Source organism: Moschus berezovskii, chromosome 24 (genome assembly GCF_049115385.1).
Source record: "Moschus berezovskii isolate FMDL1 chromosome 24, NW_MosBer_1.0, whole genome shotgun sequence".
In the NCBI taxonomy this organism is placed as follows: domain Eukaryota; kingdom Metazoa; phylum Chordata; class Mammalia; order Artiodactyla; family Moschidae; genus Moschus; species Moschus berezovskii.
Window position 1 is genome coordinate 9,720,647 of NC_142483.1, and position 11,133 is coordinate 9,731,779.

General features: G+C 56.2%; 1 protein-coding gene across 2 annotated transcripts; it reads right to left on the reverse strand.

The window, feature by feature from the left end:
- Positions 1 to 1,973: 1,973 nt before the first annotated feature.
- Positions 1,974 to 8,112, reverse strand: CCDC71 (coiled-coil domain containing 71). 2 transcript variants are annotated; one of them, XM_088831758.1, is made up of 3 exons: positions 7,991 to 8,050; positions 2,103 to 5,909; positions 1,974 to 2,020 (listed from the first exon to the last, which is right to left on the reverse strand). In XM_088831758.1, exons 1-2 carry the CDS (start codon positions 8,045 to 8,047, stop codon positions 4,482 to 4,484), a joined length of 1,485 nt encoding a protein of 494 aa, XP_088687884.1. In that variant the 5' UTR covers positions 8,048 to 8,050; the 3' UTR covers positions 1,974 to 2,020; positions 2,103 to 4,481. The 2 variants fall into 2 exon arrangements, with proteins under 2 accessions (XP_088687884.1, XP_088687885.1); XM_088831759.1 differs by lacking the exon at positions 1,974 to 2,020 and having other exon boundaries at positions 3,749 to 5,916; positions 7,991 to 8,112.
- Positions 8,113 to 11,133: the final 3,021 nt, after the last annotated feature.

Here is an 11,133-nt window from a genome sequence, read left to right on the forward strand (position 1 = left end):
GAATTGCAGGGGGTTTCTCCCCTCCCTTCCCCAGGACTTCCCTGGTGGCTCAGACAGTAAAGCATCTGCCTACAATGCGGGAGGCCCGGGTTCAATCCCTGGGTTGGGAAGATCTCCTGGAGAAGGAAATGGCAATCCACTCCAGTATTCTTGTTTGGAAAATCCCATGGATGGAGGAGCCTGGTAGGCTATAGTCCATGGGGTCGCAAAGTCAGACACGACTGAGCAACTTCCTTTTTCTTTCTTTCTCCCCTCTCTACATCACTGAAGCCACCTCCTCCAGCACCTGCGCTGTGCAATTCTCCCATCCCTACCCTCGAGTATGCTGTTTTAGGATGACCACAGCCCAGTGTTGATTATCCCACCTCTGCGCTGTGTCAGATCTGCTATCATCCCGGGGCTGAGACATGCACACCCCACTGCTCCCTGGACACCCCTTTTCGGTATCTCTAGATATGGGAAACCTGCTTCCCCAGTGCAGTAAAGGACCCCACTCCTCAGCCTGTCGCCAGACTCAGAGATCAGCTCATCACCCAGCCAAACCACATGAGCTATGTGTACTTATTGACTGCCCCTCTCATTTGTTATGTCAGCTCCAAGGCAGTTACCCTGTTGATCTGCTCCACTGAGCAATGCCCAGAATATGCCTGGCCCACAGTGGGGCTCCACGGGTCCACAGCCCCCCTTTCTCTACACAGCTTAACTCAGTTACCAAGCCAAGGCCACCTTCTGTATCTCTTTGCCAGAGGCCCCTTTTCTTCTGATCAGAGGAACACACTTAGGCCTTAGAAGGGCGAGAGGTGTGTGTGTGTGCACACGCATGCGCAGTAGCTGGGAATAACTTAAGTCAGTCAAGGTGGGTGGAGATCGTAGAACATAGAGAAAGATCTACTTTGGGGGTTGTCCTCCTGTTCTGGCCCTCTCCTGGCCTGGTTCTGGGCTGCCCTGCTGGATTATGTCATGTCTCTCTTGTCCTTTAACAAGATTTGCTTTACAGGGAGGTCACACCCAGAGGCGCGCTGGCTCCACCTGGTGGCAGCCTCAGGAATGCTGTAAACTAAGGCGGAGTCGGGGGCAGACAGTGGACCACGAACCGGCTGTGATGGGAACAGGGACAGTGGCTCTCAAAGCACAGAGTTGATGGGGTACCGTGTGACACGGGTAGAGGTGGGGGTAAAGGTTGGGCTGGCAGGGCCAGCAGTGACGGGGACCACAGCAGGGCCTCTTCACAAAGGACTTCAGTGATGGGGCGGAAATGGAAACTGCTACTCATGCTGGTCCCTATGCACTGGGCAGAGACATGGGGAGCAGTAACGGGACGTGGACGGGGAGCCGTAACGGGGACCACAGCAGAGGACCAGGACGCGGCAGGGCTGGGAAGCTCACTGGGGGGCTGAGCTGCTTTGCCTGCCGCCCTGCCCACTGGTGCACACACAGGCAGGACCTCTCCTCCCACAGGTAGGTTTCTGGTTTTCCTGACACACAAGGAATCCAGGACTGACTGCAGGATAGTTACCCTGAATCTCCATGTTGTTCGTGTTCTCCGCCAGAAAGCTTGGGTCCAGAACTTGGAAAATTACCTGGGAAGAAGCAAGCCTGAGCCTCTGGCTTCATGCCAGGGCCCCACCCTCCTTCCTCTGGGCCTGACCTCTTCCTCAGTGGCAGGCTCGATGTCTGAGTAACGCTGGTCACAGACGAGGTCGCTGACTCTGCGGCCGGGGGCAGGAAGGATCCCAGGAAAGAGGCCTGAGCAGTTGTGGGCAAAGTAGCGGTACACCTGCCAGGAGTGGCCGCGGTCCACTGAGCGCTCAAGGAGCAGAGCTGCAGGGCGGAGTGTCTGGGGACAAGAGGGGGTCCTTGGGTCACCAGGGGCACCTGTCAGTGGTGGCCATCGGGGCAGGATCAGGAGGCAGGGAATAAGCCTTCAGGGTGGGGCACTGGGTTACCTTGAAAGTCATGACGAGGTAGGTAAAGAAAAAGGCACCTTCTAGGTCCAACTGGATGGTGACATTCTCAACACCTGTAAGCACAAGGGCTGCTCAGTGGCCAGGCCTTGACCCCAGAGCCCAGACCTGTACACAGGGGCACACGAGGACCCTCACCACTTTCTGCTTGCCACCAGGGTCACTCCAGGAAACCACATTCTCAATACCATGGCTTTTCCCGTCCCGAGAGTCACAAAAGCAGCAATTTTGAGAGTCCTGGAGAAGCGCCCGAGGAGTTACTTGGCAGGAAGTGCATGGTTGGCCCCCACCCTCCTCCAAAACTTCACAGCAATGACCTGAACTCCCGCAGGAGCTGAACTTGCCCAAGAAAACCCGAAGATACCACCTCCAGAGGCCAAACTCTTTTCCCTACCTGTACTTTACTGACAACACAGTAGAGTTCAGGGCCATGGAGGCCACAGGTGGATGAGGTTCGAAGGTTCTGGCCACGGCCAATAACCAGATTGCCAGTAGGTGGGTGGCAGTTGCCACCTGAGCAGCCAGGCGGAGGCATCATGTCTGGTACCTCCTGGGCACTTGCTCTGGGAGCCAGTAGAGATCCTAGGGGTACCCGCCCCCCATCCCCAAGGAGGCCTGGTGATTTCTCCTCCCCCTCCAAAAGGCTCTCAGGGAAAAAGACCATCTCTCACCCATGGGTGGCAGCAGCAGCAGCAGGGCTAAAAGAAAGGAGACTAGCCCAGCTGGGGCTCCTGGGCAGTGGGAGCCAGCATCAGGCCTGAGAAAGAGGACGCAGAGTGGGCCCCCAGCTGGGCCGTCCCGAGGGTCTGAGTGCAGCCCTCAGTCCCATCCCCATACTCACATGGTAGCTGAATGCAGGGAGCTTGCACGGTGGGGCCACGGTGCAGCTAGGAGCAGGGAGGTCCCCAGAGCCGAAGAAACCAAGGCAGGCCATGGCTGGGGACGGCCCAAGAAGGCTGCTGAGGCGGCTAAGAAGCCCAAGAAAGCCACGAGTGCCGCCACTCCAAAGAAGGCTGCCAAGAAGACCCCTAAGAAAGTCAAGAAACCGGCAGCGGCTGCTGGGACTAAGAAAGTAGCCAAGAGCCCGAAGAAGGTGAAGGCAGCCAAACCGAAGAAGCCGACTAAGACCAAAGCCCTCAAGCCCAAGGCAGCCAAACCTAAAGCTGCCAAACCCAAGGCTACAAAGGCCAAGAAGGCGGTCTCCAAGAAGTAAATCTTGAGCAGCACCTCCTGCTTTGAAATATTAATAGCAGCCACCAGATGCAGACGGAAGGTGGGGAGGAGGGCACCGAGAGGCACACAGAGCTTCTCCGCCATCCAATGCAGCTGGCGCTAGCGGGGCCACGGTTCAGACTAACCAGCACAGACAGAAAAGACCTGATTCTCATTCAAATGAGGCTTCCCTGAAAGGCTGTTCTCCAGGAGCCTCTGGGGAATGTGTCCCCCTCCCCGCCAACCCTAGACGCTGCCTTTCAGGCTGGGCAGTCAGTGAAGGGCTGGCAGATGGGCAGGGAGCTAGTTTTCTCCAGGACCCAGGGCCCTGCCCCCGCTCCAAAGCAGACAGAACTGATAACGTCTGAAACACACAAGCCCCTGTTGGAAAACATGCTGAAGCTGGACCTGGAAATGGAGCACTTGGAACCCAGGCAGAGTGCACGGAGAGGCCGTGTGCAAACTCTCCAGGCTCAGCAATTGCAGCACCCCACCCACCCAAGAGTGTCCTGGTCAGTGAGGAGACTCTGTGGCCCTACAACCCAGAGCCACCTTGACCTCTGATTCAACCCCCAACCCCTTGCCACCAACTGCAGAAATTCAAGCTAGACCCTCTCCTGGAGGGAGCAGAACAGAGAACAGGCAGAAGTACTTCAGCCAATTTAGGCCTGGCCCTGCCCCAAACAAGCCCCAACAAAGCCCCAAGGTTTCAGCCACAGTAGACTAGGCCAGCTGTCTGCACTGCCCCTTCCCTGGCCTAAAAACCTGCGGCAGCAAGCTGCCCCACGGAGCCACCTGCTGTCCTCCTCCAAGGGGCCCATCTGGGTAACACACCAGGGCAGCCCGAAGGGGAAGTGTCCCACTTCTGAGTGGCTCAGCCGCCCCCATTTCACTCACACCTGTGCAATTCCCCAGGCTACCAGGCTCCTCTCTGGCATCCTTGTTCCTGGGGCTACCTTTCATATACGCTTAAGCTGGGCTCCCAGCAGTCACATACGCAAAAAAGACCACAAAGGGCAGGCAGGGAGACTGGAAGGTGGAAAGGTATAAAACGTGATAGATGCAACAGTAGACATACAACTTGAAGAATAACAAGTCACAGTGCATTGCGCCATGAGACCACCCCTTCCGCCCGCCCACCCCACCCCACTTCCTCCAGTCTCTGAAAGGAGGTCAGTGGCCCTCAGGGCCCTGGAGAGGCACCCGGAGTCCTCAGGCTTGTGGAATCCATGCGCATTGCACACTGTGTCGCTGGCCACACACACAACAGGGCTTGGTTTCCCCAAACGTCGCTGTGTGAGGGAGTCACGGTGCTGAGCGTGGCAGCAACGGCTGGAGTCGTACTACAGGGGAAAGGTTCACACGGAAGATCCGCTGAGCCTGCTGCCGCACCTCGTCGTCTGAGGCCAGTCTGTCCACCTTGATGCCCCTGAACTTCAGCAGCCTTGTCACTCCAGGTCCGAGCTGCACCTTAGGGGATCGGGGCCCAAACCGTGTTCTCTTCCGGGGAGGAAGATCCTTTGCTTCCTCAGCTCTTTCCCTCTTCTGCCCCACAGTTTCAGGACAGCTTTTCCGGCTCCTCCTTGCAGTCCTGCCCTGAATAGACCCTTTTGGCCTGCCCCTGCCCCTGGGCTGGGTCCGAGCCACCTTGGCCTTGGCTTGCACGGCCTTGGCCTTGGCCTGGACTGCTTTGGCCTTGGCCCTGGACCGCACTACTCTGGCCTTGATCCTAGCTGCCTTAGCCTTGGCCCTGGCCCGCATGGCCTTGGCTTTGGCTCGGGCCTGGGTGGCTGTGGCCTGTGTTTGAGCCACCTTGGCCTGGGCACGGGCAGCTTTTTTGGCCTGAGCTGCTTTGGTGCTCAGAGCACCGCCATCTTTCATTCGTGGGCCACCGAGAGACCCAGCGACTTTGCAGGTCTTGCTCTGGGGCCCACTGCCTTGCCGGGGTCCAGACCTGGGGCCTCTTCGAGCCAGACACTTGGAGCCCTTGCTTGTGGCTTTTCTGGGAGCTTTGAGTTGGGCATTCCCCAGCCTCTTCCCTGGACCTTTCCGCACCTTCAGGGGGGAGTCCGCAAGTGACAGCTGCAGTGACTGCGCCTTGTGTTTGGCACCCAAGCAGGCCACGGGAGTTTTAAGGGGAACTAGGGCCTCAAGGACAACGGAGAGTCGCATGGCAGGGTACACACCTGGATAGAGGTGGGCGGGAAAGCCCACCGCCGCGCCCTGGGCACGGCCGGCACTTGATTGCTTCAGGGAGCTCAGCAGCAGGTTGGTGGTAGCATGCTTGGCGAGGGCTGGGGTGGACGCTTTGGCCAGCCTGCCAGACAGTGGCATGGGGAGCAGCGTGGCCTGGCCCGCAGGCAGCCGCATGGCAGTTTGGGGAGCACTGGCTGGAGGTGACGTGGCAGCTGGGGTGGGGGCACGAGCCTGAAGTTTTGTCTGGCTTGGGGGGTTGGCGGTACATGAACTATAGCCATAGACATCGCCGCTGCGCAAGATGGTAGGCTGGAAGCCATCATCCCGCAGGCCCTGCAGGAAGGCCACAAGCTGGGCCTCAGTCGCACTGAGATCCTGGCTCATGGGGTTGAAGACAAGCAGCGCCTCCTCCAGGGCCTTCTTCCCCGCTGTGGAGATCCGTGACCAGGAGTGCACAGCTTTCTCCTCCACATGCTGCGCCACCACGCTCATGGCATTAGGCACTGCAGGTCTGCCTGGGGATCCACAAACCAGCACCTGGCACCTCCAAGGCAAGAGGAAGAGAGTCAAGAAGGGCACCACGATAGCGGCCAGGACAGGCAGACAGGTCCATCAGGGCCAGCATTCCTTATAACATCTATGGACACACAGGGGCCTGGCCAGAGTGAGACAAGCACTCCATGGAGCAAAACCTCAAGCTTCTCCACCTACCAAGGTGGAGTGTGTGCTGGGAGGTAGGTGGTGAATGCATGAGTCGGACAGTTTCTTCAGGATACATGCCCACAATCAGAGCCATCCAACCTACTGCTGGGCCCCTGGAAAGATCTCAATTTGGCCAAAATCCTAGTACTAAACTCAACACTGGGAATACAGGTAAATACCTCTGTCTGCCGGAAGCCCTGTACAGAAGGCAAGATAGAGATAACCTTAAGGTTCTTGGGATGAACGCTGGCATACAGCTCAGCTTGCCAATGGAAGGATTCCCGAGAGGAATACCCATGTGGCATGTGAGTGATGAACATGAAAGGACCACGTGGAAATGGTACAAATGGGGGAACAGCTAATGCAATGGCTCCGAAATGAAAAAGAGTAGGGCAAACTTGGTATGACTGGAATCTGTGGTCAGGGCTGGGAGGGTCAGCTGGAAAAACCAGTGAACAGCTGTGCAGTACAAGCTTTGAATGCTGCCTAAATGCCAGCCTAAGGGCCCAGACTTATACCCCAAATTCATGACCATTTCTGGCTTTCAGAGTTCCCAGCCAAGCCACTTAGAGGTACAATTCCTAACACTAGAGCCATGAAGAGCAACCCCAGAGAAAGAGCCAGCCTCTCCTTCAACAGAAAGGAAAAAGACGGAGTAGCAGATACTAATAACTTATCTCTAGACAATCAATGGACCTGAGTTTGAGTAAGCTTCTGAAGATGGAGAATGACAGGCAAGCCTGGTGTGATGGACAGGGAAGCCTGGTGTGCTGCAGTCCATGGGGTCTCAAAGAGTTGGACACGACTAACTGACTGAATGCCAACTAGACAATCAGGCAGCCTGGGGCCAGGCAGCCAGACCAAGAGCCCAATGTCTGACAGTGGGAGCCAAAGACTCCAAGTAAGATGCTTAATAAAGTGGGCCCAAGAGATCTGAGCGGTCCTAATTAAGGCTCAGAAGTACAAAATTCGATACCGCCCATTTGGAGCTTCTAGCAAGAACCAAGTTGTCCCAGCCTTCTCTGAAGAAGCTGCAGGCCGTCAATCAGGACTAATATCTAGCCCAATCCAGCACTGAGGGGTCCCAGAGGCAGCTCCGCAGCTGCACAGGAGCATTAAAAGATCAGCTGGGATCAGGCAGGTGCCTGAAGCCAGGAGGTGCGTCTGTGCAGTTTCCTCCTCCACCCTAATGGAGCAGAAGTTTTCAGAACTCCCTGGAGGAAGTGCCCTGGGGCCCTTTGTTTGGAAATACTCTTGGATCCTCAGGTGTCTCAGGCACTTCCCCTCTCCGGAGGCCATTCTCCAAGTACAGTCCTTGCACATGACTTTGGTTCATTTATTACCCCCGCCCCCCCCGCCCCCGCCAAGGGCTGTAGTTCCCAGAACTGTGAACTGTACAATAAGGAGAGAACTGTCACCTCCGTGTACAGATGTTGGGGGTAAATTGGGGCTGTTCCGCCCAGGTTGGCCAGGGCCCTTGGGAGGGGTCTTCTGGGCTTTCCAAGAAGCTCCGGAAAACAGAGGCTGCAGCCCAACCCCTGACTTCTCATCTACCCCCGGGACCGGCAGGGGAAACTGATGAAAAACGCGGGACGAGAGCAGCCCCATCCAAGCAGAACCAGGGTAGGGAAGATCAGGGCCCTCAGGTTGGGAGTTCGCGCTCCTGGTGCCCAAGCCGAGAGTTGACGCGGGGGACCTTGCAGGCAGCGAAATGTACCGGCAAGCAGTGGGAGCCCGACCGGGTCGCACAGCCCCAGGGTGGGGTCTCTGGGCACGGGGTGGGGGGCCTGGGGGGGGGGTCTCATCCCGGCCACCGGAGGGCGCTGGTCCCAAAAGAGCCGGCCGCCCGGCCCACCGCCCCGCCGCCTCGCGGACGGCCCCTCCGCGGCGTGGCTAGGCCCACGGCCCCAACCTACCGGCGACGCCGCGGGGACCCAGGACGCGAATCTGCGCCGCCTTCGCTGATCCAACATGGCCGCCTGCTGCGCACCGGAAGTCACCGCGCTTCCGCTTCCGGGACCTGGCCCGCCCTAATGACCCTTGACCCCCCCGAGACCCCGTTTCCCCCAAAGTCTAGGGGCTGGACGAGTAGGAACCAGAGACGACTTCCTGGAGGAGGTGGCAGCAGGGACCACTCTAAACCTTTGGGAGCATGTGCAGGAGTGTGAGGGGCAGAGGTGCTTTTAAAAGCCTATGGGCAGTCACAGAGGGTGTCTGGATGCTTCATCTGGGCACTGGTTAATAGCCCTCCTCATTCCCCATAAAACCCCAGGATCCTCTGACTACTCTATGTTTCTCTGCCTATACAGAGGGGTCTGGGCACCCCTAAAGAGAAAAACACTCCACCCTAGGCCTAACCTTGTGCCCCTAGGCACCTCAGGGCCTTAGCCCTGATGGTTGGGGTCCTTTGTGCCTTTAAGCATAGACAAGATATGCAGCAGGAAATTCAAACTCTCCTGCTCCTCTGGAGTCAATGCTTCTAGTCCGCTTATGTTGGTAGAGAAGGGAATTGTGGGCTCTCAAAGGCCAGGGTCTCAGAGGGTGCAATCAGGAAGTCCCACCTTAGCAGTCTCAGTCCCCAGCTGTGGGTGAGCCCATTTCTGCCCCATCCATGGTTGAGAATTAATTGTTCATTCTTAGGACCAACTCAGCCTCACCTTCTGCCCAAGTTCTCTTCCACAGCTTCTCCAAAGCCAGCAGTGTTGCCCTCTGTATGCAAGTGGGGCCAGGCCTGTGTAAACAGAATCCACTTCCATGAAGAAGCAGAGCCCAGCCTCCAGGGATGGCATGGACTTAGATGTGTCCGGAAAAGATGATACATCTCTGGTGATGTCCAGTCTAGAAGTCCGTGCAAAATGGAGGACAAAAAAGGGTTGGTCCATTCTCTGTCTGTATCCCTTCCAGACATTAGAACTAGGGGAATGGTATGACTGAGGGAAAGTGGTCTGGGGTACCTAGTTCTCCGAGGGGAGACTGATCCTTCTGTCTCTTGGCACCCAATATATCTGGGATGGAACTCTCTGGAATCATTCATCAGGACCAAGTCTAACTTGACCTAGACTCTGGTGGATGCTGACTGGGATAAGATGAGATGAGGTTGAAGAGACCACAGGGTCATCCCAGGATCCAGCTCTTGCTTTCCACTTGGCATCTTTTAAATATTTATTTGGCTGTGTCAGGTCTTGGCTCTGTGTCAGGCACACAGGATCTTCATTGCGTCATGCTTTTGTTGTGGCGCATGGACTCTCTCTCTAGTTATGGCCCATGGGCTTAGTTGCTCTGAGGTGTGTGAGATCTTAGTACCCTGAGCAGTGATTGAACCTGTATTCCTTGCTTTGCAAGGCAGATTCTTAACCACTGGACCACGAGGGAAGTCCCTCCATTTGGCATCTTTTCTAGCCTTGAGTGATGGACCCTAGACCCATACCCACCAAAGCAGAGATCTGGTGAAGATCTAGATGTGAAGGAGGCCAGTGGTCTTGAAGGGATCGCCCCTGGAGGGAGTCTATGTGCCAAGGAGGACATCTAAGGCTGGGTCTTGAGGAGCCTCTTCCTAGGGTGGGAGAGGAAGCAGGGCCTGTAAAAGACTCCGAGAGGCAGGACAAGCAACAGGAGAAAGCCAAGGTCACGAGGGTGAAGCGTTGAAGATGCCAGCAAAATTTCAGTTAATAAAAAGATCACAGCGCCCCTCCCCTATGTTTTATGGTGTCCCATGGTGACTTTGGAGAAGGCAATGGCAACCCACTCCAGTACTCTTGCCTGGAGAACCCCAGGGACGGGGGAGCCTGGTGGGCTGCCGTCTATGTGGTCGCACAGAGTCGAACACAACTGAAGTGACTTAGCAGCAGTAGCAGCAGCATGGTGACTTTGGCAAGACCAAGTTTTGAGGAGCAGTGGTAGCAGATATAAGAAGGTTGATATTAGGGCAGTGGAACATGTAAGAGAAGATGACTTCAAGAGTTTGATTGGAAGGAAGGGGACACTGGAGGGACTTCGGGTGCTGGGAGGTAGCTAAAGGTAGGATGCGTTTATGTGCTTAATTGCTGGAAAGGAGAGGGGGAAGAGGCCTGGAAAGGGAATAGTGAGAAATGTGAGAGGGTGTACAGGACAGTGTGAATACTCTAAGGAGGGAGGTACCAGTGGTTTGAGTGAGGAGCATGTTGAGAGAATGGAGTGGGAGGATGGAAGCCTTCTAGCCAGGATCTGCAACCAGCCTTGGCACCATTTCCCTGCCGGCCCTCTAACTCCATCTGCCAGGCCCTGAAAGGGACTGAAGACTCTCTGGTCATGGAGAAGGCAGGCTAAGGTATTCATGCCCCAGAGCTCCTCTCAGCCCATTTCTGATGGAGGTTTGAGAATCAGTACCTTAGCAACCCTTGCTCTGATTGGAACAGTAATGTGAGGCCGATGTTCTACGCTGGCTCCGTGAGTCCCCAGCAGGATTTGGTCCCTGTTGCCCACAGTGGGAACTTGTTTGACACACCCTTAATTGACTGGTTTCCCTGTCTTCTTGCCACTTCTCTGCTGATGCTTCCCACATTAACTATGCACTTGTGTGTCAGTCTCCAGGTGTGCTTCTGGGGAAAATGAGGCAGACTGTCTGTAAAATAGGGACAGGACGGTAGCAAGCACATCCATCCATGAGAACCTCTGCTCTTAGGTGACTGCTGACCTGTACAAATGGGCCTCAGCTCACAGACTCAGCCAGTACTCTTAATGCTGAGAAGATAGGATGAGCCAGGGTCTGGGTCTAAGGTAGGTCGGCCTCTGTCACACCAACTTGCTTTCGCCTGACCCCCGAGTTGGCTAGAGGCAGGCACAGGGCCGTGAGGATGGACAGTTACAAAGTGCCTTGGGTCCCAGAGTAGCCCAGGCCTTAGGCCCCACGGGATAAGCCCAGAGTGACCTGCCTGGGAGGTCCGTGGCCTCTGACTCTTCATCCTTTGCTCAGTTACACTCCTCCACACAAACTGTCCCCACCCAGACCTGTGGAAGGGCCTGTCAAGTACTGAGGCTGGCACCTTCCGCTTCTCCACCCACGGCTAGCCTCGATGTGCTT

Bases quoted from the DNA above. Each gene is read 5' to 3' on its own strand.
- CCDC71 (XM_088831758.1), bottom strand. From the start codon at position 8,047: ATGTTGGATCAGCGAAGGCGGCGCAGATTCGCGTCCTGGGTCCCCGCG. The intron at 5,910-7,990 runs GTAGGTTGGGGC...TGGAGGTGCCAG, and splicing joins GGGTCCCCGCGGCGTCGCCG to GTGCTGGTTTGTGGATCCCC.